Below are 22,043 nucleotides of genomic sequence, written 5' to 3'. Positions count from 1 at the left end.
AAGCAAAAACGCTAAGTGAGCTGGTGATTCATGCCTGTCACCCTAACTACTCAAGAAGGAGGCTGAGACCTGAACAATCAAGATTCAAACACATCCGGGAAGAAACATCAAGACTATTTCCAATTATTCAGCAAAATACTGGACTAGAGGCATGGCTCAAGTGCAGAGCACCAGCTGTGAAGAAGATAGCTAAGTATAAACCCCAATACCAGTACGTACATACATATATACGTGTACACACACATACACATACAAACACGCAAAGAAAATTGAACAATTTAGAAACAAAAGTATCAAGTTGAAGTCAAGAGCTGGTGGCTTGCTCCTACAATTCTATCTCAAGCAGAAGGACCGCCATTTGAGGCCAGCCAGAGCAGAGAAGTTTGCGACCCTGTCTTTTTTTTTTTTTGGGGGGGGGTACCCGGTCGTGGGGCCTGAACTCTGGGCTTGTCCCTCAGCTCTTCAACTCAAGGCTAGTGTTCTACCACTTGAGCCACAGCGCCACTTCCGGCTTTTTTCTTTTTGCTTATGTGGTGCTGAGGAATGGAACCCAGGGCCTCATGCATGCAAGGCAAGCGCTCTACCACTGAGCCACCTTTCCAGCCTGTGACCCTGTCTTGAAAACAACATGAAGAAAACAGAACTGGAGATGTGACTGAAGCTGGAGAGTGCAGCCTACTATAGTAGCTCCAGACCTGAAGTTTAAGCTCCAGTATTGACAAAAAAAATTTTAAAAAAAGAAGAAAAAGAAAACATGAGGAAACAAACAACAGCAAGCTGAAAGCTGTGAAGAATTTTCACAACAAAAATATGTATTAAGATATCCCCACACACCAAAACACAAATGGTTAGGGAGAAGGGAAGAGTGAGTTACCAAGGCCTGTACAGGAACAAGCAGAGAAAAGCCAGGGACCAGATGCACTTGAGGACAACACCCACCAAGCACTCTGAGGGTAACAGATACAACCACGAGTGGTTCCGCCCACTCCCACACATGGCTGGGCAGAAAGACACACAGGAAGGCCACCTAGTCTTTATGGACAATCACACCCAAGAAGTGCAAAGAACATTATTTAATTTTACCAGATTGTTGGTTAAGAAAAACAAAAAGGTGCTTAGAATATTCAACAGGTAAGCTGGGTACTGGTGGCTCACGCCTGTCACCCCAGCTACTGAGGAAGCTGAGATCTGAGGACTGCAGTTCAAAGCCGGCTGGGGCAGGAAAGTCCTTGAGACTCTAATATCCAATGAACCACAAAAAAAAGCAGGGACAGTACCTAGGCCATGAGCTCAAGCCCCAGGACTGTCACAAACAATCAAAGAATGGTAGAGAGAGTTTAGTCTTGGAAGTTGCCAATGACTGTTCACACAGCTGAACACACTCTGTTGCACAGTAAGGTATATATAAAGTTTTTCTTTTTTTCCTTTTTTTTTGCGATCGGTTGTGGCGTTTGAACATAAAAGTCTCACGGGAATCTTCCTGCCCGGGCTGGTTCTAAACCATTTGATCCTCAGGTCTCTACCTTCTGACTAGCCAGGATTACAGGCGTGAGCTACCAGCACCTGGCAAAGTAAGATGTGTACTTATGTCATTAACCTTAACATAACCTCTATCATAGAAAACTCCTACAAAAACTGTGAGGCTGAGCTGGCTGAGTGTTCTTATAACAATGTGGATATGAAACTAATTTAGCAGATCCAATAATTTGGTAAGTATAAAAGAACAAAAGTATAAAAGAACAAAGTTCTGTCTGCAAGTATTAATCATTACAACTTACCTCCCTTAATTCTCCAATTCTCCGAAGTGCTTTGTCCTGACTCTGACTTAATATACCCTTCATATGAAACAACACAAGAATAAATCAGTTAAAGATCTGCATGACATAGCATACAACACTAGTTAAAACAAAACAAGACACCAACAAACTTTTTAAAATATTACAACTACTTATTCAAAGAAGAGGCGGTTTTGGAGGCCAGGACTGAAAATGTCAAGGATTTGTGACCATGGTGAGGTTTGTTAAAAGTTAGTTGGACACAGGTGGTTTATGCTCACTTCTAGCTTCTTAGGAGGCTGAGAATGGAAGATCAAGATTCCAAGCCAGGCAAGGCAAGAAGAGTCTGTGAGACTTCATCTCAACAGAAAGAAGCTGGGTGAGGTGGTGTGTGCCTATAACCCAGTTGTGACGGAAAACCTATAATTGGTAGATTGTGGTTGATGGTCGAGCGCAGGCCCAGGCAAGAAGCAAGAACCCATCTCAAAAATACAACAGTACAAGCTGGGTGCTGGTGGCTTACCCTGAATTCTTAGCAACTCAGCAGGCTGGGATATTAGGACCATGGTTTGAAGCTAGCCCAGGCAGAAAAGTCTGTAAGACTTGTATCTCTAACAGCAAAAATCGGGAAGTGGAGGTATGGCTCAAGTGGCAGAGTGCAGGCCTTGAGCTAGATAGTGCCCAGGCTCTGAGTTCAAGCCACAGTACTGGCACAAAAGAACTGAGATGGAGACGGAGACAGTGAGAGACAGGGAGGGAGGGAAGGAGGGAGAGAGAAAGGAAAGGGGGTCATCCAGAAGAATATAGTTTCTTATCTCAAATACTTGACTGAGAGCTAGAGTAGCCTCCAAAAACCGTTATTCTTTCTGGAAGAAACTGTTTGGAAAGACCTTGATACAGAAATAACAAAAGCCTTTTGAAAACATCAGAGATGTCTACTGAGAAAATAAAGGAAACAAACAGATGGTTGAAAAAAAATCTCACTTCCAGTTGTAGAAATACATGTTAACAACAACTCAGTAACATATATGGCAATATATTTGTGCTGTATTTCACTTTATAGCAATTAATATATTGCTTCATTGTTGGCAAGGAGCTTTTTGTTTGTTTTGGGGAGTGCCTTTCCAGTAACTTAAGCCTACTTACAAAGTGAGAGCTGGGCACTGGTAGACTATATCTGATTGGTCCATTTTTCTTCAAAGTATTTAATACGGCTTGTACACTGGAGTAAACTTTCTTGGAGATTTTTGTAGTGTAATGTAAGGCTACAGCACAAATAACAAATGCACAAATGCAGTGTCTAGCTCTGAAGAACAACCAGGAAGTACTGAATATGTCAAAAAAAAAAAAAAGAAAGAAAGAAAGAAAGAAAAGAAAACCCAAAACCAAGAAAGCTGTGTGACACTTTACTTGGAAGACCAAATTACTGGGAAAACACTGAAATGAATCTCAAACTCTTGACCAGTATAGGGATCTATACCTCCCTAAATAATAAGGAAAAACCTCTGGGGCCCTCCACTGATGATCGAAATCTCCAGAAGTGGTCAAGTGGGCTAAACAGTATGATTTAAACAGTATAATCTAAAAAGGGCTAGCAGCATCTCCTTGGAAGATCTTATCTACTTTTAAAAGGATGTAGGAGTCAAAAATAGCCAGTATAGCGTTTCTACTTACTTGTAGCTTCTTCTTCTCTCTCTGAAGAGTCTGGTAAGCTGATACAAGCTACAACAAATACACCAATAACATTAGTCATTTCTCAACAAATGGAATTTAAGTTTTCAAACCTAGCTAAACCATCCTGCTGTAGAAGTTAATAAACTACTTCAGGGTAATGATTGTGATGCTGAGAAAGAATGATGGAATGGGTAACAATGACCAAATGTATTGTACTTATAAACTGATTTGTTGAGTTCAAACACCTTTGTACAACTACTCAAATAAAATTAAAAGAGAGACTCAGACACTTCCTGAGCTGGGCACCAGTGGCTAGAGATCTGAGGAGGCCGAGATCTGAGGTTCATGGTGCAAAGCCAGCCTGGGCAGGAAAGTCTTTGAGACATTTATCTCCTATTAACCACTCAGAAAACTGTAAGTGGTGCAGTGGCTCAAGTGCTAGCCTTGAGCTAAAGAGCTGAGGGACAGCGCCCAGGCCCAGAGTTCAAGCCCCATGACTGACCAAAAAAAAAAAAAAAAAAAGAAAAATGTCAGAAATGATCAGAGTCCTTTATAGATGATTAAACCCAATGAGATACACAACAGTTAATATTAAATAATATACAAAATATGAAATATAAAAAATCTAATAATGGTAAAATTCTCTCTCTCTCTCTCTCTCTATATTTTTTAATTCTTTATTTTTTTGGGGGTCTGGTCGTGGGGCCTGAACTCTGGGCCTGGGCGCTGTCCCTCAGCTCTTCAGCTAAAGGCTAGTACTCTACCACTTGAGCCACAGCACCACTTCCGGCTTTTTTCTTTTTGCTTATGTGGTGCTGAGGAATCGAACCCAGGGCCTCATGCATGCAAGGTAAGCGCTCTACCTCTGAGCCACCTTCCCAGCCCCAAAATTCTATATCTTTATAATGTCACTTTAGGCACATTTGTCTGGATTTTCCACCTAATTCAGAGGTTGATGTGACAGTTAACTGCCTAAAGCCATGGGTAATATAATCCACAAATGCTTTCCTAAAGAATTACTCTAACCGCAATAGAAAGGAACCCAAGAGGCAAGACAACTGATAAATTTTATCTTAAAAACAAAGTGCTCGGATTGTACTATGTCATCCTCAAGGGTTTAGGCGTTAAAAGATTCATTATAATGAGCTGGATACCGGTGGCTCACACCTGCCATCCTAGCTACTTAGGAGGCTGAGATCTGAGCATCATGGTTTGAACCCAGCTTGGGCGTGAAAACTGTGATACTCTTATCTTCAATTAACCTGCAAAAAGCTGGAAGTGGAGCTGTGACTCAAGTGGTAGGGCGCCAGCCTTGAGCTGAAGAGCTGAGGGACAACACCCAGGCCCTGAGTTTTGAGTCCCTGTACTGACACCTTCCCCCTCCCCCCAAAAAGATTCATTTTAGACAAAGAGTTTAAATACAAGAGACTTTAGAATGAACCAATTAAGACTACTGAAAACTAACTCCCATCAGTAATAAGAATTTGGTTGGCAAAAGAGCTTAATTTGGGGATACTCAATTCTCTGCTTGTGTAACCTTGGAAACAGGGAGCTAAGAACGGTGAAGGGATATTTAAAAAGAAAAGCAGTATGGGGCTGGGAAGGTGGTTCAGTGGTAGAGTGCTTGCCTTACACTCATGAGGCCCTGGGTTCGATTCCTCAGCACCACATAAACAGAAAAAGCTGGAAGTGGCGCTGTGGTTCAAGTGGTAGAGTGCTCGCCTTAAGCTAAAGAGCTGAGGGACAGTGCCCAGGCCCAGAGTTCAGACCCCACGACCAATAACAACAACAACGAAAAGAAAAGCACTGTAGACCACATTCTCCTCCAAAACCTTACCCTGCATTTTGTCACAGGCCCTCTATCTCTATGTCATGGAATATTTCCCACTAAATACTGCCACAGATCAGGAGTAAAACTCATTTACCTTCTCTCTCCTATAAATGAGAGAATAGGTGGCCAGAGGGGAAATGTTTTGGCACAAGCCAAAAGGGCAGGTTCCTACCTCAGAATACTTTCCTCTATAGCTATTCAAACTTCGGTCCAGTCTTCGCAATCGCTGAATCAACTGTTCTTTGTTGAGACTATCAAAATTCCCTAAGGAATCCTCAGCCTCACTCTCCATGTCGGAAGGCGAATCAAAGGAGGCTGCAGAATATTCCAGGTCCAGCTGATTCAGGGACTCGCGGGAAGATGTTCGGATCAGAGACTCTTTAGAAGATCGGAAGAGAGAGTCCTTTACAGGACTTCGAAACAAAGATTCCATGGAAGGCACCCGCAGCTGGAGTTTCTGAGCAAAAGTCTGAGTGTCACCTGACTGCAACCAGAACAAGGGAGGTGAGTTCCAACACATACACACACACACACACACAAACACACACACACACACACACACACACACACACACGCACACACACCCTTCTATTATCTCCTATGACCCAGTAGTGATCTGTGCTGTAACAAATTCAGTTGTTGATAGTGTCTATAAAACATTGTTTTTTGAGAAAGAGAGAAGACAGACAGACATTAGGTAACTTCTTTTTGTGTGTGTACATGCTGAGACAGTTACTTCACTTTTGCGTTCACCACTGGCACTCTATCACTTGAACCATACCTCCATCTCTACAGGCATGAGCCACTGGTGCTCGGCTTATACGTACATTTTCATTGACTTAGAATAAGCCTTGAAGGATAGACACCAGTCCCTTCTATTTCTCCTTTCCATTCCCCCCTCTCTTTCTTTTTTGGTTTTGATTCCATTTACACAGCACTCCATAAGACTAGCCCGTGGTGCCCTCATGGACTACTAAACAATATCTGTCTCTAGGTTGGGTAGCTGAGTGGATTTGGATAATAAATATAGGTTCTGTTCTGTATTACTAAATTGTGATACTGACAGATTTCAATTTGTACTTTTTGATTTGTTTTTCCCACACTCTTTCAGATTAGAATGTGCCATCTTTCAGTTTGATAATATATACTGTAGGAGAAAAATCTGTAAAAAGGAATTGGTTTTATCATTTTTAAAGTTTTCACTTTCACCGTGCCATTAATTTTATAAATGAGAAATAACAGGACATTACTTTCATTTAAAACTTTTAGTCAGGAGTTGGTGGCTCACACCTGTACTGCTAGCTACTCTGGAGGCTGAGATCTGAAGATCATGATTCAAAGCCAACCTAGGCGGAAGTCTGTAAGACTCTTATCTCCAAGGAGACACCAAAAAGCCAGAGGTGAAGGTGTGGTTCAAGTGGTAGAGTGCTAGCCTTGAGGAAAAAAAAAAAAAAAAAAAAACTAAGGAAAAGTACAAGGCCCTGAGTGCAAGTCCTAGTACCAGGGCAAAAATAAATAAAGAAGTAAATAAATGTAAACTTTCCTAAGAAACTAAGAACAAATCCATAGTTAGTAAACATATGGTATCACATATTTGAACATCATCGTTTGAATGAATGTTGGACTGTAACCATAACAGACAGGCCCATACTCTGAAGGAACTTGTTTTTAAAAAATACCATTAGTGACAGACCTGAGGAGTAGATAATTCACTTCTGTTAACATTGTCTGAGGACTTCACAACATGGGTGGATGCATTCTGAGAAAAAGAAAGAAGTATTATAAAGGAATATTTTCGAAAGGCATCAGGACCTATAAAATACTTTCAGCAATTAAACACAATTAGTAACTGCACACTTATTAGAATATTTTCATGCAAGGAAAAATTAGTATGGCAATTTAGAAAATCCACTTTGCTGTACTATGTGAAACCCAATAGCAAAGATTAGTACACAGTACTCACTAGTCTCCCACGACAAAATTCCTTAGGGATTCAATCAGCAAGATTCAAAGAGGAAACTATAAAACAGAGGCAATGTGATTGTTCCCCATGATAAAATAATGCTCAAATGATTGGCTTCACTTCCAAACAATGTATCTTTTTGGTGTGTGTGTGCTGATACAGGGGCTTAGACTTAGGCCTGGGTGCTGCCCCTTGGCTTCTTTTGCTCCAGGTTGGAGACACAAACCCACATCTGGCTTTTTAATGGCCAACTGGAGAGTGGAGGGAGACTCTTGGACTTTATTTTTCTTTCTTTTTGGGATGATGGTGCTGGTCTTGGGGATTGAATTCAGTGAGTGTTCATTGTCCCTGAGCTTTTTGGCTCAAAGCAAGCACCCTCCCATTTGAGCACAACTCCACTTCCGGCTTTTTGGTTATTAACTGGAGATAGAGTCTCAGGGACTTTCCCTTTCCAGGTTGGCTTTGAACCAAAATCCTTAGATCTCAGCTTCCTGAGTAGCTAGGATTATCGGGATGAACCACAAGGACCTGGCTTCAAATTCACTTGCATTGCTGCATCTGGCTCACCTGTTACACAAATGCATTCTTAATGTTTATGTTTGCTTGTACGAAACCTCATCTCTTTTGCACTGTAAGTACACACACTGACCTGTTTGTCAGCACATTAAATTATAAAGTCTCAGAGGACCCGTTCTACATTTTCAGTCTGGTGCTCAACACCTAATATCTGTTTTAGTAAGCTCTTGATAAGTGCTTGCTAAGTCCTTATGTAGTCGAGACAGTGTAAAGGCCTTCTCCCAAGAGACGTCTATGGCGTTAGCTCAACACTGGGCGACACTCAAAGTCATCAACACCGTTTCCTGGAGGAAATTCTTTGGTAATAAGAAACAAATTTTAATGCGTACACACAGGTTCCCTACCAAACCTGTCTTTAAGTACATCATCTTCAATCTTTCTATAATCATTTTTTGACTGCCAAGCCCTAAAGATACAGTAAAAACTTATCATCGAATTAGATTCTCACTTCATTTTTATTATGACATAGACTACTCTATACATTCATCATATGGGGAGAAAAGTTTTTTTATCAGACAAATATGAAACTTAATGTGTTAGGAAAAGGCTTTTAGTTTACTAAAGATTTTCTCTTTCTTTTTCCTTCTCCCTTGTCTTTCCTTCTCCTTCCCTGTTTCCCTCCCTCCCCAACCCTTCCCTTCCTTTTCCTATCTACCTTCTTTCCTCCTCCCTTTCTTGTTCATTTCGTATTTTGTTATCTGAGATTGGAGAATGTCCTGACCTGGGGACCTTCTAGACTCACTCCATCTCTGAAGTAGCAAGGCCACCCAAGTAGCTGGCATTACCATGCCTAGCTCTGAAATTTATTTTCAAAGAGTCTAAAGCCTTCCACTTTTACCGTGGTAACATTTTTGAAAACAGATACTAGATTCAAATGAACTTTATGTTCTATACTTATGAAAGTTGGAAATGTAAGTTCTTTCTTTTGCTGGTCCTGGGGCTTCAACTCAGGTCCTGGGGGCTGTCCCTGGGTTTCTTTTTGCTCTAGGCTAGTGCTCTACCCCTTGGAGCCACAGTTCCACTTTTGGCTTTTTTGGTAATTTACTGGAGATAAGAGTCTCATGGACTTTCTGCAGGGTCTGGATTAAAACTGTCATCCTCAGATCTCAGCCTCCTGAGCAGGGGTGGCACCGGACACTGTTCTTTCCTAAAGTTTCTATTCCAACTACTTCAAGTATAAAACATATCCTTTTGTGTTTTGGTGTGTGTGTGTGTGTGTGTGTGAGAGAGAGAGAGAGAGAGAGAGAGAGAGATACAAGAGCTTGGACTCAGGGCTTGGGCACTGTCCCTCAGCTTTTTTGCTCAAGGCTGGCTATCTACCACTTGAGCCACAGCTCCATTTTTGTGCTGACTAGAGATAGGAGTATCATGGACTTCTGCCTAGGCTGGCTTTGAATCACAATCCTAAAACCTCTGTCTCCTGACTGGCTAGGAAGACAGGTCACCAGCACCAGGCCCCTCTGTGTTTTAAAAGTAAACTGCTCAGCTTTCTCTGACTGGAACTCCTGATTCACTCCCCAGTTTAGGAACAATGCGGTATTACTTGTAGCCAGAGCCAATGACATGCCAGTTTCTCAGACATCCATGTCTAATATAGCTCTTACTACCCACTACCCCATTATTTTCCTAAGCAGCTTTCTTCTCTGAAACCAAGTTCAGAAATGATGATTTGGCACTGATGACAAATCACATTAGTTTCTTCTTTTCTTTTTCTTTTGGTCAGCCGTGGGGCTTGAACTCTGGGCTTGAGCACTGTCCCTCAGCTCTTCAGCTCAAGGCGAGCACTCTACCACTTGAGCCACAGTGTCACTTCTGGTATTCTGGTGGCTCACTGGAGAGGAGAGTCTCATGGACTTTCCTGCCCCACTGGCTTTGAACCACAGTCCTCAGATCTCAGCCTCCTGAGTCGTTTGGATTACAGGCGTGAGCCCCTGTCCCTGTTCCATTCATTTCTACTCTAACACTGAAAGCTGTCCTTACTGGGTAAATATTTCTAAATTTTAGCTTGCTAATTACAAATTGACCTGAGACCCTAACGAAGAAAATGCCTAATTTCCCTAAATAAAAAATTTACACAGTTTAAAATTGAATCCATTCAGATAAATGACATTATTTTCTTTCAGGTGTCTTACACTCATAAAACCAACAGTTGCAAAGTATAGTGCAATTACTTATTACTGGTGATTGCAAAATAACAGTTGCTTGTTATCACAGAAGCCATATACTTTCCCAGAGCTGTTCATGATGAATTTGTGTAATAATGAATTGTTTCTTCCAAAATGTAAATCACATCTCAAAATAATCTTGGCATACTACTAGTAGCAAAATAGAGATGTCAAACAATGTACTCCTTTCTCTTTCTTTCAGTTAAGAGTAACCATTCCTGAGGGAGAAACCTGGGGAGTTTGGGCCCAGTAACCCTGGCCTGTGTGTGTTAGTGCAGACTGTTCCTGTGTTGCTGCTACTGTGTTATTGTGCTGTTACAAAGCTGTCAGTAAGCACCGCAGCCACCACAACTCAGCCATTGGCTCTAATAGTAGTAGGTTAGCAAGAGGCCACTAGAAAGATGCTTTAGAGAAAGAGTCAGTGACTAGAGCAAGATGAAAATCTAGTTGTGCAATTGCCACGTTATTGCTGCTGTCCTACAGAGGGAATGCAGAAAAGCCATGGAAGGACTCACCACACTGTCATTCTGTGTTTTAGGCTGTTTGGAGGAATCCAAAGCAAAGATAGTATATTCAGAGAGAAAAGCAGGCTCTGCTATCATCCCAGCTAGTAGCTGTCTCATTCAGTGTAATCAGCAGAGGTACAAAAATAAAACGCATGATGAAATACAAGTCATACTGGCATGTTGAAATGTGTTCCCACTGTGTGACCACCATCATCATCATCATCATCATCATCATCACCACCACCACCACCACCAACACCACCACACCACCTCCCCCATAGGGATACCCAGTTGCTAGAAATGGTCAGCCATAAGAGATGAACTGATTAGTTTGGATTTGAATACCCAACTTATAAACAAGTTGCTAACTGGAAGACAAACAATATATGCAAACAGGACTATAGTGTAAATCATGTTTGGAATCTGAAGTAAAATTTCATACCACTATAAATAACACAAAATAGAAGGCTTCAGTTATGCAAGGTAAGTTCTATGACTCTTTAATAAAGTATAATGCTGACAGCTGTCAATATTTTACTGTGTACTTAAATGTTTTATAAAGGGACAACTAGTGTGAACTCTCCTTAGCCCTAACAATTGTCATGACAATAATGGACACAAAAGGAAAGTTTGGGAGGTGATAGCTCCACCAGTATATATTTAATTCCCAAATTTATTTAGTTGCATACAAGAGATATACATATAGTTTTTTAGATGTTGATCATACCTGAGTAAAATGATCATAAAAATGTAAAGAATACAAACTTTGGAATAACATTCATAAATATGGGCCCCTCCCTTTTTTTTTGGCAGTACTGAGGACTGAACTCAGGGCCAACCATTCTACTGCTTGAGTCATGCATACCCACAGTACCAGTTCATTCATCTTTTATGTACTCAAACAGGCTGCAACGTAGTGTTTAGAAGACCAAATACACATATATACTTAAACACACACAAATATCTGTACAATATGTGCAAACCTATTATTTTTTGAGTATGCCGAGAAGAAACTGTGTATATGTGTGTGCACACCAGTACTGGACTTGTACTTAGGGCCTAGCACTTTCCTCTGGTTTTTCCACTCATGGCTGGTGCTGTACCACTTGAGGTATGCCTCCAGTTCCAGCCCAAGCAGGCTTTGAACCTAGATCTCCACCAGCCTCCAAGGTAGCTAGGATTACAGGTGTGAGCCACTGTGTGCAGCCAAAACCTTGGAAAAAGAAAAGCATGTCTTAAAGATAAATTCTATCGCACTACTTCTTTTGATCTATTTGGTATATTCTTTTATACTTCTATGCTACACACCAAAACACTGATAATCGTGAATGCTTAGTAAATCATATTTAGAGTGATTTTTTTTGATGGTAGAAATTCCACAAATCTGTACCTGTGTTAAAGTTGCATAGAAATAACACAAAAACACACGGGGTTATGATGAATGAAGCTGGTGGCATCTGAATGGGCTCTGTGGGTGTCCCAGAGCGTGCCAAGGGCTGCCCCTGGATTCACTCCTGCCAAATGCTCCATCCTTCCCATGCGTCTGCAGTTATGTTAGGGGCTGGCCCACACGTGGGGAAGAGCGAACACGGCACTCATAGTCACTGTCCAGCCCAAGGGTAGCACCACTAGAAATAGCTTCAACATTTTAAATTTGCACATAATCTAACTCCACTCCAAGAAACATATCCGATAAATAGCATTATAAATGTCTGAGTATAAGCCTCACTATGATACTATTTTTATAAAAAAATCACCAATTTTGATTCACAATATTGAGACTTCCTTCAAACTAATCCACAGATTCAATGCTACCCCAACCAAAAAAGATTTTTTGTCAGTTGTAAGGCGCTGTCCCTGAGCTCTTTTGTTCAAGGCCAGTGCTCTACCACTTTAAGCCACAGTGCCACTTCTGGTTTTCAGGTGGTTCGCTGGAGGTAAGTCTCTCACAACTTTCCTGCCCTGGATGGCTTTGAACCACCATCTTCAGATCTCACCCTTCTAAGTAGCTAGGATTAGAGGCATGCGCTACCAGTGCCCAGTCCAACCAAAATTCTTAGGTTTGTTTTGCGATCCTGGTTGTGCTTTACTTTGTTGTTTTCCTTTTTTGCGTGGAATTTAAGTATCTTATTCAAAGTTTATGTGGGTGGGCACTGGTGTCTCATGCTTGTAATCCTAGCTACTCAGGAGGCTGAGATCTGAGCATCAAGGTTCCAAGTCAGCCCAGGCAGGAAAGTCTATGTGAGACTCTCATTTAAACACTAAAAATCTAGACATGGAACTGAGGCTCAAATTGTAGAGTGCCAGTCCTTTGCAAAAATGCTAAGGGACAGTCTTCACTCCCAGAGTCTAAGCCACAGTTCTAGAATGTGCACATGAGTGTATACATACGCATGCATGGACACACACACACACACACACACACACACACAATCAGCATGGTAATCTCTTAGGGAAAGGGAGAAAGCACTAAAGCAATGGTGGTAACATGGAGATTCACTTTTTATTAAGTTACTCTACAGCTGGAATGCAAGTCATCTCTTTTCTGTATTTGTGCGACAGAACATAAAAAGTAATAGAAAATCTTAGGAAAAAAGAAGTCTGGAGGTGGGTGCTCAGAAGTTTGAGGACTGAGGTCTGAAGTCAGCTTGGATAGATAAGTCCATGTGACACTAATTTCCAAGTAACCAGGAAAAAAGCCAGAGTTGGACCTGTAGTTCAAATATATGTGTGCTAGCCTTGAGTGAAAAAGTTAAGGGGCAGTGCCCAGGCCCTGAGTTCAAGCCCCAGTACTGGCCCAAACAAGTCCCACCATTTATATGAACCCAGTTAAGTTACTTTTCAGCTTTCATTAACCAGTTGGAACAGGAAATTTCCTTACACCATGTTGAAACAACTTCTACCAGATTATTCCAAAAGCATGTCATCCTCTGAAAGTAAAGTTCTCAGACAAACACTGTAGAAAAGCGTAAGTTGCGGGATCCTAGTTCAAAGCCAGCCCAGACAGACAAATCCGAGACACTCTTCTCTTCAGATCTCCAGGTAACCAGCAAGTAGCTGGAAGTGAAGATGTGGTTCAAGTAGTACAGTGTTAGCCTTGAGTGGAAAAACTAAGCCAGTGCAAGGCCCTGGGTTTAAGTCCTGATACAGGCACACAAAGGAAAAACAAAAGCATCAGTTCTATTTCCAAACAAAAGACGGTGTTATCCATACCCAGGAATTAAATTGCTGGCCTGTCAAAACCCTTTCTCACTTTGTTATCATCAGTGGCATGACATTTTAGAGTGACTTCTTGTGAAGAGTAATATTAGAAGATGTGATCTTACCTCTCTGTTGGGGATAGCAGCGTCATCAAGTTGCTCTGTAAATGAAGAGGCTCTGCTTCTAGCTCTGGTTGGTGTTGAAGAGGTGGAGGGTCCCTGTATTTCAAAATCATTATACAAATTAGAAAGACTATATTGATCACTACTGATCACTGTCAGTTCTTTATTCTACCCATGCCTATGAATCACTGAAAGGAAACAAACACAATTTTGTTTTTTTGTTTTTTGTTTTGTCAGTCATGGGGCTTGAACTCTGGGCCTAGGCGATGTCCCATAGCTCTTCAGCTCAAGGCTAGTGCTTTACCACTTGAGCCACAGCACCACTTCCAGTCTTCTGGTGGTTTTTATTGGAGATAAGAGTCTCACAGAGTTTCCTGCCTGGGCTGGCTTTGAACTACAATCCTCAGATCTCAGCCTCCTGAGTAGCTAGGATTACAGGCGTGAGCCACCGGTGCCCGTCACAAACACAGTTTTAAAAAGTAAAGAATAAAACAGAACCAACTGTAAGACTCAGGCTGCCCATGAGGCAGACTCTGTTACCATCTATAACTACAATATTACACCGTGTTGGTCTATTACCACACAGCCCAGGGAACCTTCAATTCACTCTCTTATTGAGGCTGACCTCAAACTTGGAAACCTCCTGTCTCAGCCTCCTCACAGTGCTGGGATTACAGACATGTGCAACCATACTCTTCTCAAAATAAACTTGTTTTGCACAGTGTCTCTTTTAATATAAAAGGCTATGATGGGACTTTAAAATAACAATATTTGAGGAAGCTAAAGTCAACTGAGAAGCAAATGAGCATGATGATCTTTGCAAATTTTCTATGAAACAAAGTGAGTTCTAACTTTGAGTTCAGTGATGAAAGTTCATTTCTTTAAAAAAAGGTTTTTGGTTTTTCATGTTTAAGGTTTCTTAAGTATCCAGTACTATATGAAATGCATGGTATAATATCACTTGCCCATTTCTAGACCTACTTGGATCCACTCCAGATGCATATACTGAGATAAGCCCAGACACCACAAACCTCACTATAAACTCACCACAGAAAAGTAAAGGAGATGTCTGAGGTCTACTCAAAGGTGAGCCCAAACCTGCAAGACCAACCTCCTTTAAAGCTGTGGCAGCACAGATCTGAGCTCCTCTGTCCACAGAAATGAGTAGTGTATGCCTTTTGTAGTGTATACAGAGGGCACTGAATAAATGAATAGATGAATGAACGAGCAGGACTCTGATCTGTCACTTCTCTGGAATTAAAAGCAATACTGCAGTGATACACACACGCACTCAATAGTTAAGTTCTGGAGAAGTGTAACGCATCTCTTACATCAGCACAGATGTGGGCTAACTGGCCACCTGCTGGGGTGAGGGGAGACATCAAACACATCCTTACTTCATACTTGAAGCTACATTGAGGACTGGAAGTTTGTAATGGAAGCATATAGGAAATACAACTGTTTTTCTGTAGTCTATGAATGGGAAAGTTCTTTATGTCAAAGGAACAGTTTAAACTGGATACGAAGGATTAGTGCCTATAACCCTTGCTACTCAGGAGTCTGAGACCTGAGGCATCTCAGTTCACAGACAGTTTGAGACACACCCTCCTCAATTACCCAGCAAGAGGTTGGACCAGAGACATGGCTCAAGTGCAAGAGTGCCCACCATGAGAAAGAAAGCCACACGAGAACACAAACGAGTTCAAGTCCTGACACAGGCACAAAAACAACAATGACACCACCAACAAAAGAACAGTTTACCTTAGAGGAAGAGGGAAACCATCTACACAACACAAGTCTAGTAATTTATTTTTCTATAGACACGTCTTGCAAGTCTGTACATTAGAACTCAGAAAGCTTAATAACCCAGTCTTTCCGGTCTGGAGGAGGAAACCTGAAGTCAGCCAATCAGACACACCCACATGAGACTTAAGAGACACAAACTATGGGGCTGGGAAGGTGGCTCAGTGGTAGAGCGCTTGCCTTGCATGCAAGAGGCCCTGGGTTCGATTCCTCAGCACCATATAAGCAAAAAGAAAAAAGCTGGAAGTGGCGTTGTGGCTCAAGTGGTAGAGCACTAGCCTTGAGCTGAAGAGCTGAGGGACAGTGCCCAGGCCCAGAGTTCAGGCCCCAGGACCGGACCCCCCCCAAAAAAAATAAAAAAAGAGACACAAACTATGGACGCTCCTCATCTGGCCAGCCTAGGAACAGAGCCTCTGGCAGTCGTGTGCACATGAGCTGCATGGTAGAGGAAGGGATACTGGGTCCAAGTTACAATGGTTACAAGGTCTTCTGTTACAGTAATCTCCCTGCTGAGGCCAGATGTAATGATCTGCCAGCTTATAAAAACCTCAAGAAAATGGTCAGCTATCAAATGTATTATTGTTATATGTGTGGCTGGTACCGGGGCTTGAAGGAAGGCCCTTTATGCTGCCTGTTAGCTTTTGCCCTCAAAGACAGTGGCTCTGCCAGCTGAGCCACAGCTCCACTTACAACTTCTGTGTGGAGATAAGAGCTGTGCAGACTTTCCTGCCAGGCTGGCTTCAAACCGTGATTCTCAGATCTCCGTCCCCTGAGTAGCTAGGATTACAGTGGCGTGAGCACTGGTGCCTCACCTCAACGTGTTTCAATCAATTCTTTTTCTGCTCACCAAGTTAGAATAATAAATTCTGCTGCACCTAAGAATTCCAACACACACATACACACCCCTGCCTCATAAAACAGGGATTAAGAGGACAAATGCTTGCTTAGCATGTGCACAGCCCTGGATTCAACCCCAGCACCTCAAGGGAGAAAAAAAAGATACTACAGAGATTTACATTCCTTCTAACAAAACTCAGTCGAGAGAAGTCAGATTTCCAAGCCATTTGCTAGGGAAACCAGGAATCATATGCCCAGGTTCAAAATGAATGTGACTGTTTGCCAGCTGATTGCATACCAGAGCAGCGAAAATTGTGCCTGTTGTGGTGACTACATTACATTACTCATCAGTCACTCTGCAGCAACCAAAGATTAGTTGGGTAAACCTAACCTCATCACCTATGCCCTCCAAATATGGATCTAGAGAGTCAGACCTGAGAGGACAGGGATGCACTCTTACTGCACTTGAAGAAAGCAAAATGTCTGCAAAGACACAGTGCTAAGAAACTGTTAGCCTGTAGGAGCTAAAAGTGACCCTCTCCTTGATGCTCTGTAAGAAATAAGGACCTCAGTACTCCAACCAAGAGTGGACCGAATTCTTTCATAACTGTTCTCGTGGAAGAGGACCTTGGTTTTTATTATCTTATTAGAGATAAAAGTCTCCAAGACTGTTATGCCCAAGCGGGCTCTGAACTTTGATCCTTAGGTTTCAGTCTTCTGAACAGAGGTAGCCACAAGGTGCCCAGCTAACCTAAGTTACTCTCATGAACACGTAGAAAAGTTCTTGAATTTCCAGGCTGGGAAGGTAGCTCAGTGGTAGAGCGCTTGCCTTGCATGCCTGAGGCCCTGGGTTCAATTCCTCAGCACCACATAAGCAAAACGAAAAAAGCCGGAAGTGGCCCTGTGGCTCAAGTGGTAGAGTGCTAGCCTTGAGCTGAAGAGCTGAGGGACAGCGCCCAGGCCCAGAGTTCAGGCCCCATGACCCGACCCCCCCCCCAAAAAAAAAAAAGAAAAAAAAAAAAGAAAACTTCTTGAATTTCCTCATAGTCCCTTAGTCTTGCATTCCAACACTCAGTCATCCAGATTCCAAACTAGGGGCAGAGGAGAACAGAGATCACTGTAGGCAACACTGGCAAGAGTGAACAAAAAACAGAAGCGGGTCAATACCTGACTTTAGCCAAAACGACCATGAGCAGAGAACCTACTTTTGTCCTTCCAGCCTTCTGACTGTGAACCAGGCTATTAAGAATTCAAATCGTTGTAATTTCTTATCCACGTCAGAAAATGAACGCAGTCACTTTTAGGACTATCTTGAAGCCCTATCATCTCAATACCATTGTACTTTTTATGGGTGCCATTTTTGTATGTATGTATGTGTGTGTGTGTATGTATGTATGTATGTTCAAACCTGAGGCTTGAACTCAGGGCCTAAGGTGCTGTCCTTTGGCTTTCTCACTCGAGGTTGGTATTCTATTACTTGAGCCACAAACCACTTCTAGCTTTTTTATATTAGAGATAAGAGTCTCATGAACTTTCCTGTCAAGGGTGGCACTGAACTGTGATCCTCAGATCAGCCTCCTGAGTAGCTGGGCTGACAGGCGCCTGACTAACACCATTGCTTTTGTTGCCTATGAAGATTCCTTAGGTGCTGCCCTAATGTCTCCAGAAACGTTTTCCCACGCGCACCACAAATCCTGGCATGTCCTCATCAAGCCGGAAGTATTGTCTTTCAACCACGCAGAGTTACTTATCGCAAGAAAGACAAATAGAGCACCCAGCATGACTCTCTCTTACAGCAACTGCTGAATAAATAAATGTTCAACCATTACAAATAATTTCTGACTTTCATTACTTTTCATCCTTATAACCCTCCTGAAAGGTAAGCAGGAGAGAGGTGTCATCCCCAATTTCCTTATGTGAACATGAGAATCTTGGGATACTTAGGGAAGGTTTATAATCTAATCTGAAGCCTGCTCCGGTTACGTATTCTAAGATCTAGGTTAGTACAAAGGTCTTCTAATTCCCTTATTCATTTCCACAGCTTTTCTTTTCTTTTCCTTTTTTTTTTTTTGTGGGTCCTGGGGCTTAAACTCTTGAGCCTGGACACTATCCCTCAGCTCTTCAGCTCAAGGCCAGCGTTCCACCACTGGAGCCACAGCAACACTTCTGGTTTTCTGGTAGTTCATTGGAGATAAGAGTCTCTTGGAGTTTCCTGCCGGGGCTGGCTTTGAACCTTAATCCTCAGATCTCAGCCTCCTGAGTAGCTAGGATTACCAGGTGTGAGCCACCCATACCTGGCTTTCTGCAGTATTTTTTATGTGACTCTTGCTCAGATTTATCTTGGACTCACAGTAAAAAACAAAAACAAAAAAAGCCCCCAAATCAGTAATAAAATTCACATGGAGACACCACTAAAATAGGTTGTGTGTGTGTGTGTGTGTTTGTGTGTGCTGGTACTGGGGCTTGAACTCAGTGCCTGGGCACAGTCCTTTAGCCTTTTAATCCAAGTCTGGTGCTCTAGCAGTTGAGCCACTACTCCACTTCCAGCTTTTTGATGGTTAACTGGAGAGTTACACAGACTTTTCTGCCCAGGCTGGATTTAAACTAGACCTCAGCCTCCTAAGTTGCTAGGATTTTTACAGAAACTTTGTGGAGGCTTTTGGTGCCCTACTCATACTCAAAATTAGTGCTGAAGCTAAAGACTCACCCATGCTAGCCAATACTCTACCACTGCACTACAACCTTGGTTCCTGACTCCTACCAAACAGCTCTTGAGATACTTTCTGACCTATATTGTCAATCAACAGGTTTCTCCCAGTCCCTGATTCACAACTTACTTGAAGTGGTTTCATCATACTGTTACAAATCTTTGTAAGAACAAAGTTGATAAACACAGTTACTCTTAAATCCAGAATAACTCAAAGAGTTTCAACAACTTTACCCTCAAAATAGGGATTAGAAAGGAATTAATCTCATGTTGCATAACACACTTAAAGATAACAAAACCACCAAATTGAGGTTTTCTTATTACTAGGAAATTCCATATTAAGTGCCTACTACACTAATCAAAGCAAGTCTTAGGATTTAAAGCAAAAGGGATAAGCAAGATGCAAAAGTTCAGAGGCAGGACTAAAAACAGATCAACTACAAATATCATGTCCACTTAACCTTGTAGCCACCGAAGAACCATGGGTTCATTTTCTGAAGCAATGAGGCTTCAGACTGAGTGATTCTAACACGGAGAAAGAAGGGTGAAAGGCAAGGAGTGAGGCTAAATTTAGAGGGTGTAAGTGATACTTGACATAGTGTACAGTAAAAACCTTCGAGCCCACATCTTCAGCCCTGCTTTGGTTTGAGAAATTTAGGAATAGAACATATGACTCCTTCCCCAAACAGCACGCCTCTCTAGAAAAAACCGAGTTAACTTTTTAAAGAGACTTACGATAACTAATGTGTGCCTGTTTCTCCTCATAACCGGTTTCTAGCCCGTAAGTAGAATGAATCCTAATGTGTCTCTATGACACACTTGCACACAACACCAGATGTTGAGAGCCTTGAAAATTGGATTTTATAGTCCAGAGAATTTGATGTGTAAAGGAAAACAAAAAATTCCAATATAAAAAAAACAGGCTCAACAATATAAAACAGATCTAGAACTAATAAAGCCAATACAGATGAAAGAAAGCATGAAAACAAAGGGAAAGAAGCCCTATTTAAAGAAATAAAAAAAAAATAGGAACTTTATACAGCAATAAGAATGCTATGAAAGATCAGAAGTTAGTAAGGAACAGTCCTGGGGAATTTAACAATAGGAGATTCAAAATTAAAAAAAAAAAATCCAATTAAAGAATGAGATGAATTACTCTCTCAACAGCGCTGAGGACGGAGGAGTTGGGGTCGGAAGCCAAGCAGGCGGGAGTCCCGGGGCCACCGCCAAGGAGCAGGGCCTGGGGCCGTCCCGAGTGGGGAGTGGGGCCAGGCCGGGGCGGGTTGTGACTGGAGCTGAGGCATGGGGACCAGGGGGCCGCGGGATCCCCGACTCCGGCCAAGGTCACGCGGCTGCGGCGCCCGCCCCGGGCCGAGCGGGAGAAACGCGTCACGCGCGCGCGACCGCGGCCCTCGCCAGACGCCGGGACCTCGGGGGTCAGAGGTCGCCGGGGACCCGGACGGAGGGCAGAGGTCGCCCGCGCTCTCCTTCCCCCCCCCCCCACCCGGAGCGGCGGCCTCGGTTTCCCCAGGGCGCCGGTACCTGCGCGGGGGCGAGCGTCGGCTGGAGCTGCTGCTCCTCGCTGATCTTCTGCCTCAGTTTCTTGAACATGGCGCCGGCGGCGCCGGCCGCGAGCGGGGCCGGGCGGGTCGGATGCCTCGCTACGCGTGGGCCCGCGGGCGCCGGGCCGGGGCGCCGCCTCCGGCCGCTCGCTCTCGCGCCGCGCGGCGGGGACCGGCGGGGCCGCCGCGTCTCTCACTTCCGGGTGCCGCTGCCCGGCCTCGGCGGCCCCCCATCCAGTCCGGCCCGGCCGCGGCGGCGACAACGGCAGGTGAGCCCGGGCCCGCTGCGCCTGCGCGGCCGGCGGGGCCGCTCCGGAGGCGACGCTACGGGGCGCCGCAGGGGACAGCCCGCGCGGAACCCGGAACGCGAAGCGAGACCGCGGGGGACGCGGCGGCCACCGCGGCAGGTGAGCCGTGGACCCAGTGCGCCTGCGCGGCCGGCGAGGGCACTCCGGAGGGGGGCGCTACGGGGCGCCACGGGGGACAGTCCACGCGGAACGCGGAACGCGAAGCGAGACCGCGGGGGACGCGGTGTTGACGGCGGCAGGTGAGCCCTGGACCCAGTGCGCCTGCACGGCCAGCGAGGGCGCTCCTGAGGGAACGCTACGGGGCGCCACGGGGGACAGTCCACGCGGACCGCAGAACATGAAGGAAGACCGCCATGGACACACAGCCTTGAAGAACACAGCCGAATGTGCAAAGCCCAGAGTGCCAGCGCCAGCACCACACACACACACACATCACACACACGTACACACCACATATATATGCCACACATATACACACATACACCCGAACACAGAGATATAACCCTGTGCACCATGCACTCTGAACTGAGATATAACCCCGTGCACCATGCACCCTGAACTCAGAGATATAACCCCGTGCACCATGCACCCTGAACTCAGAGATATAACCCCGTGCACCATGCATCCCGAACACAGATGGGGGGGGCAGAGTGCGAGAGGGGAGGAGCAAGAACGGGAAGTGAACAGTCCTGGAGCTTGGGGTCCGGGGCGTGCTGCAGGGCCTGCAGCCGGCTGGCGTCTCAGTGGGGCTGGAATTCTGTCAGTGCCCTGTCCTAACCCTAACCTCACCCGCCACGAGCCCTGCCCCTCCTCCTAGCCCCGCCCCTCGCACGCACCTCCCTCTCTCCAGGTGTTCCTCCCTCATAGCTCCACCCCTTGCACGCACCGCCCTCGCCCTACTGCTCCTTCCTTCTCCTAGCCCCGCCCTCTCGCATACCTCCCTAGCCTTACAGGCTCCTCCCTCCGAGCCCCGCCCCTCACGTGCACCGCCCTCGCCCTACTGCTCCTTCCTC

The 22,043-nt window shown here is 44.1% G+C and overlaps 1 protein-coding gene across 3 annotated transcripts in view; it reads right to left on the bottom strand.

The window, feature by feature from the left end:
• Golga4 (golgin A4) overlaps window positions 1-20,799 on the bottom strand; it is a 72,601-nt gene extending 51,802 nt beyond the window's left edge. For 2 of the 3 annotated variants that reach the window (XM_042667330.1, XM_042667332.1), the window contains exons 1-6: window positions 20,703-20,799; window positions 13,817-13,909; window positions 6,974-7,039; window positions 5,453-5,764; window positions 3,450-3,497; window positions 1,779-1,835 (exon numbers count right to left, since the gene is read on the bottom strand). In XM_042667330.1, the coding sequence (XP_042523264.1) occupies window positions 1,779-1,835; window positions 3,450-3,497; window positions 5,453-5,764; window positions 6,974-7,039; window positions 13,817-13,909; window positions 20,703-20,771 (645 nt within the window). In that variant the 5' untranslated portion in view covers window positions 20,772-20,799. Of the gene's footprint in view, window positions 1-1,778; window positions 1,836-3,449; window positions 3,498-5,452; window positions 5,765-6,973; window positions 7,040-10,499; window positions 10,609-13,816; window positions 13,910-20,702 lie in introns of those variants that run through there. The other variant, XM_042667333.1, reaches the window with a different exon arrangement.
• Window positions 20,800-22,043: the final 1,244 nt, after the last annotated feature.

Source organism: Dipodomys spectabilis, unplaced genomic scaffold (assembly GCF_019054845.1).
Source record: "Dipodomys spectabilis isolate Male_0828 unplaced genomic scaffold, ASM1905484v1 ptg000388l, whole genome shotgun sequence".
NCBI lineage: Eukaryota > Metazoa > Chordata > Mammalia > Rodentia > Heteromyidae > Dipodomys > Dipodomys spectabilis.
This window is presented reverse-complemented; position numbering and strand designations above follow the sequence as displayed.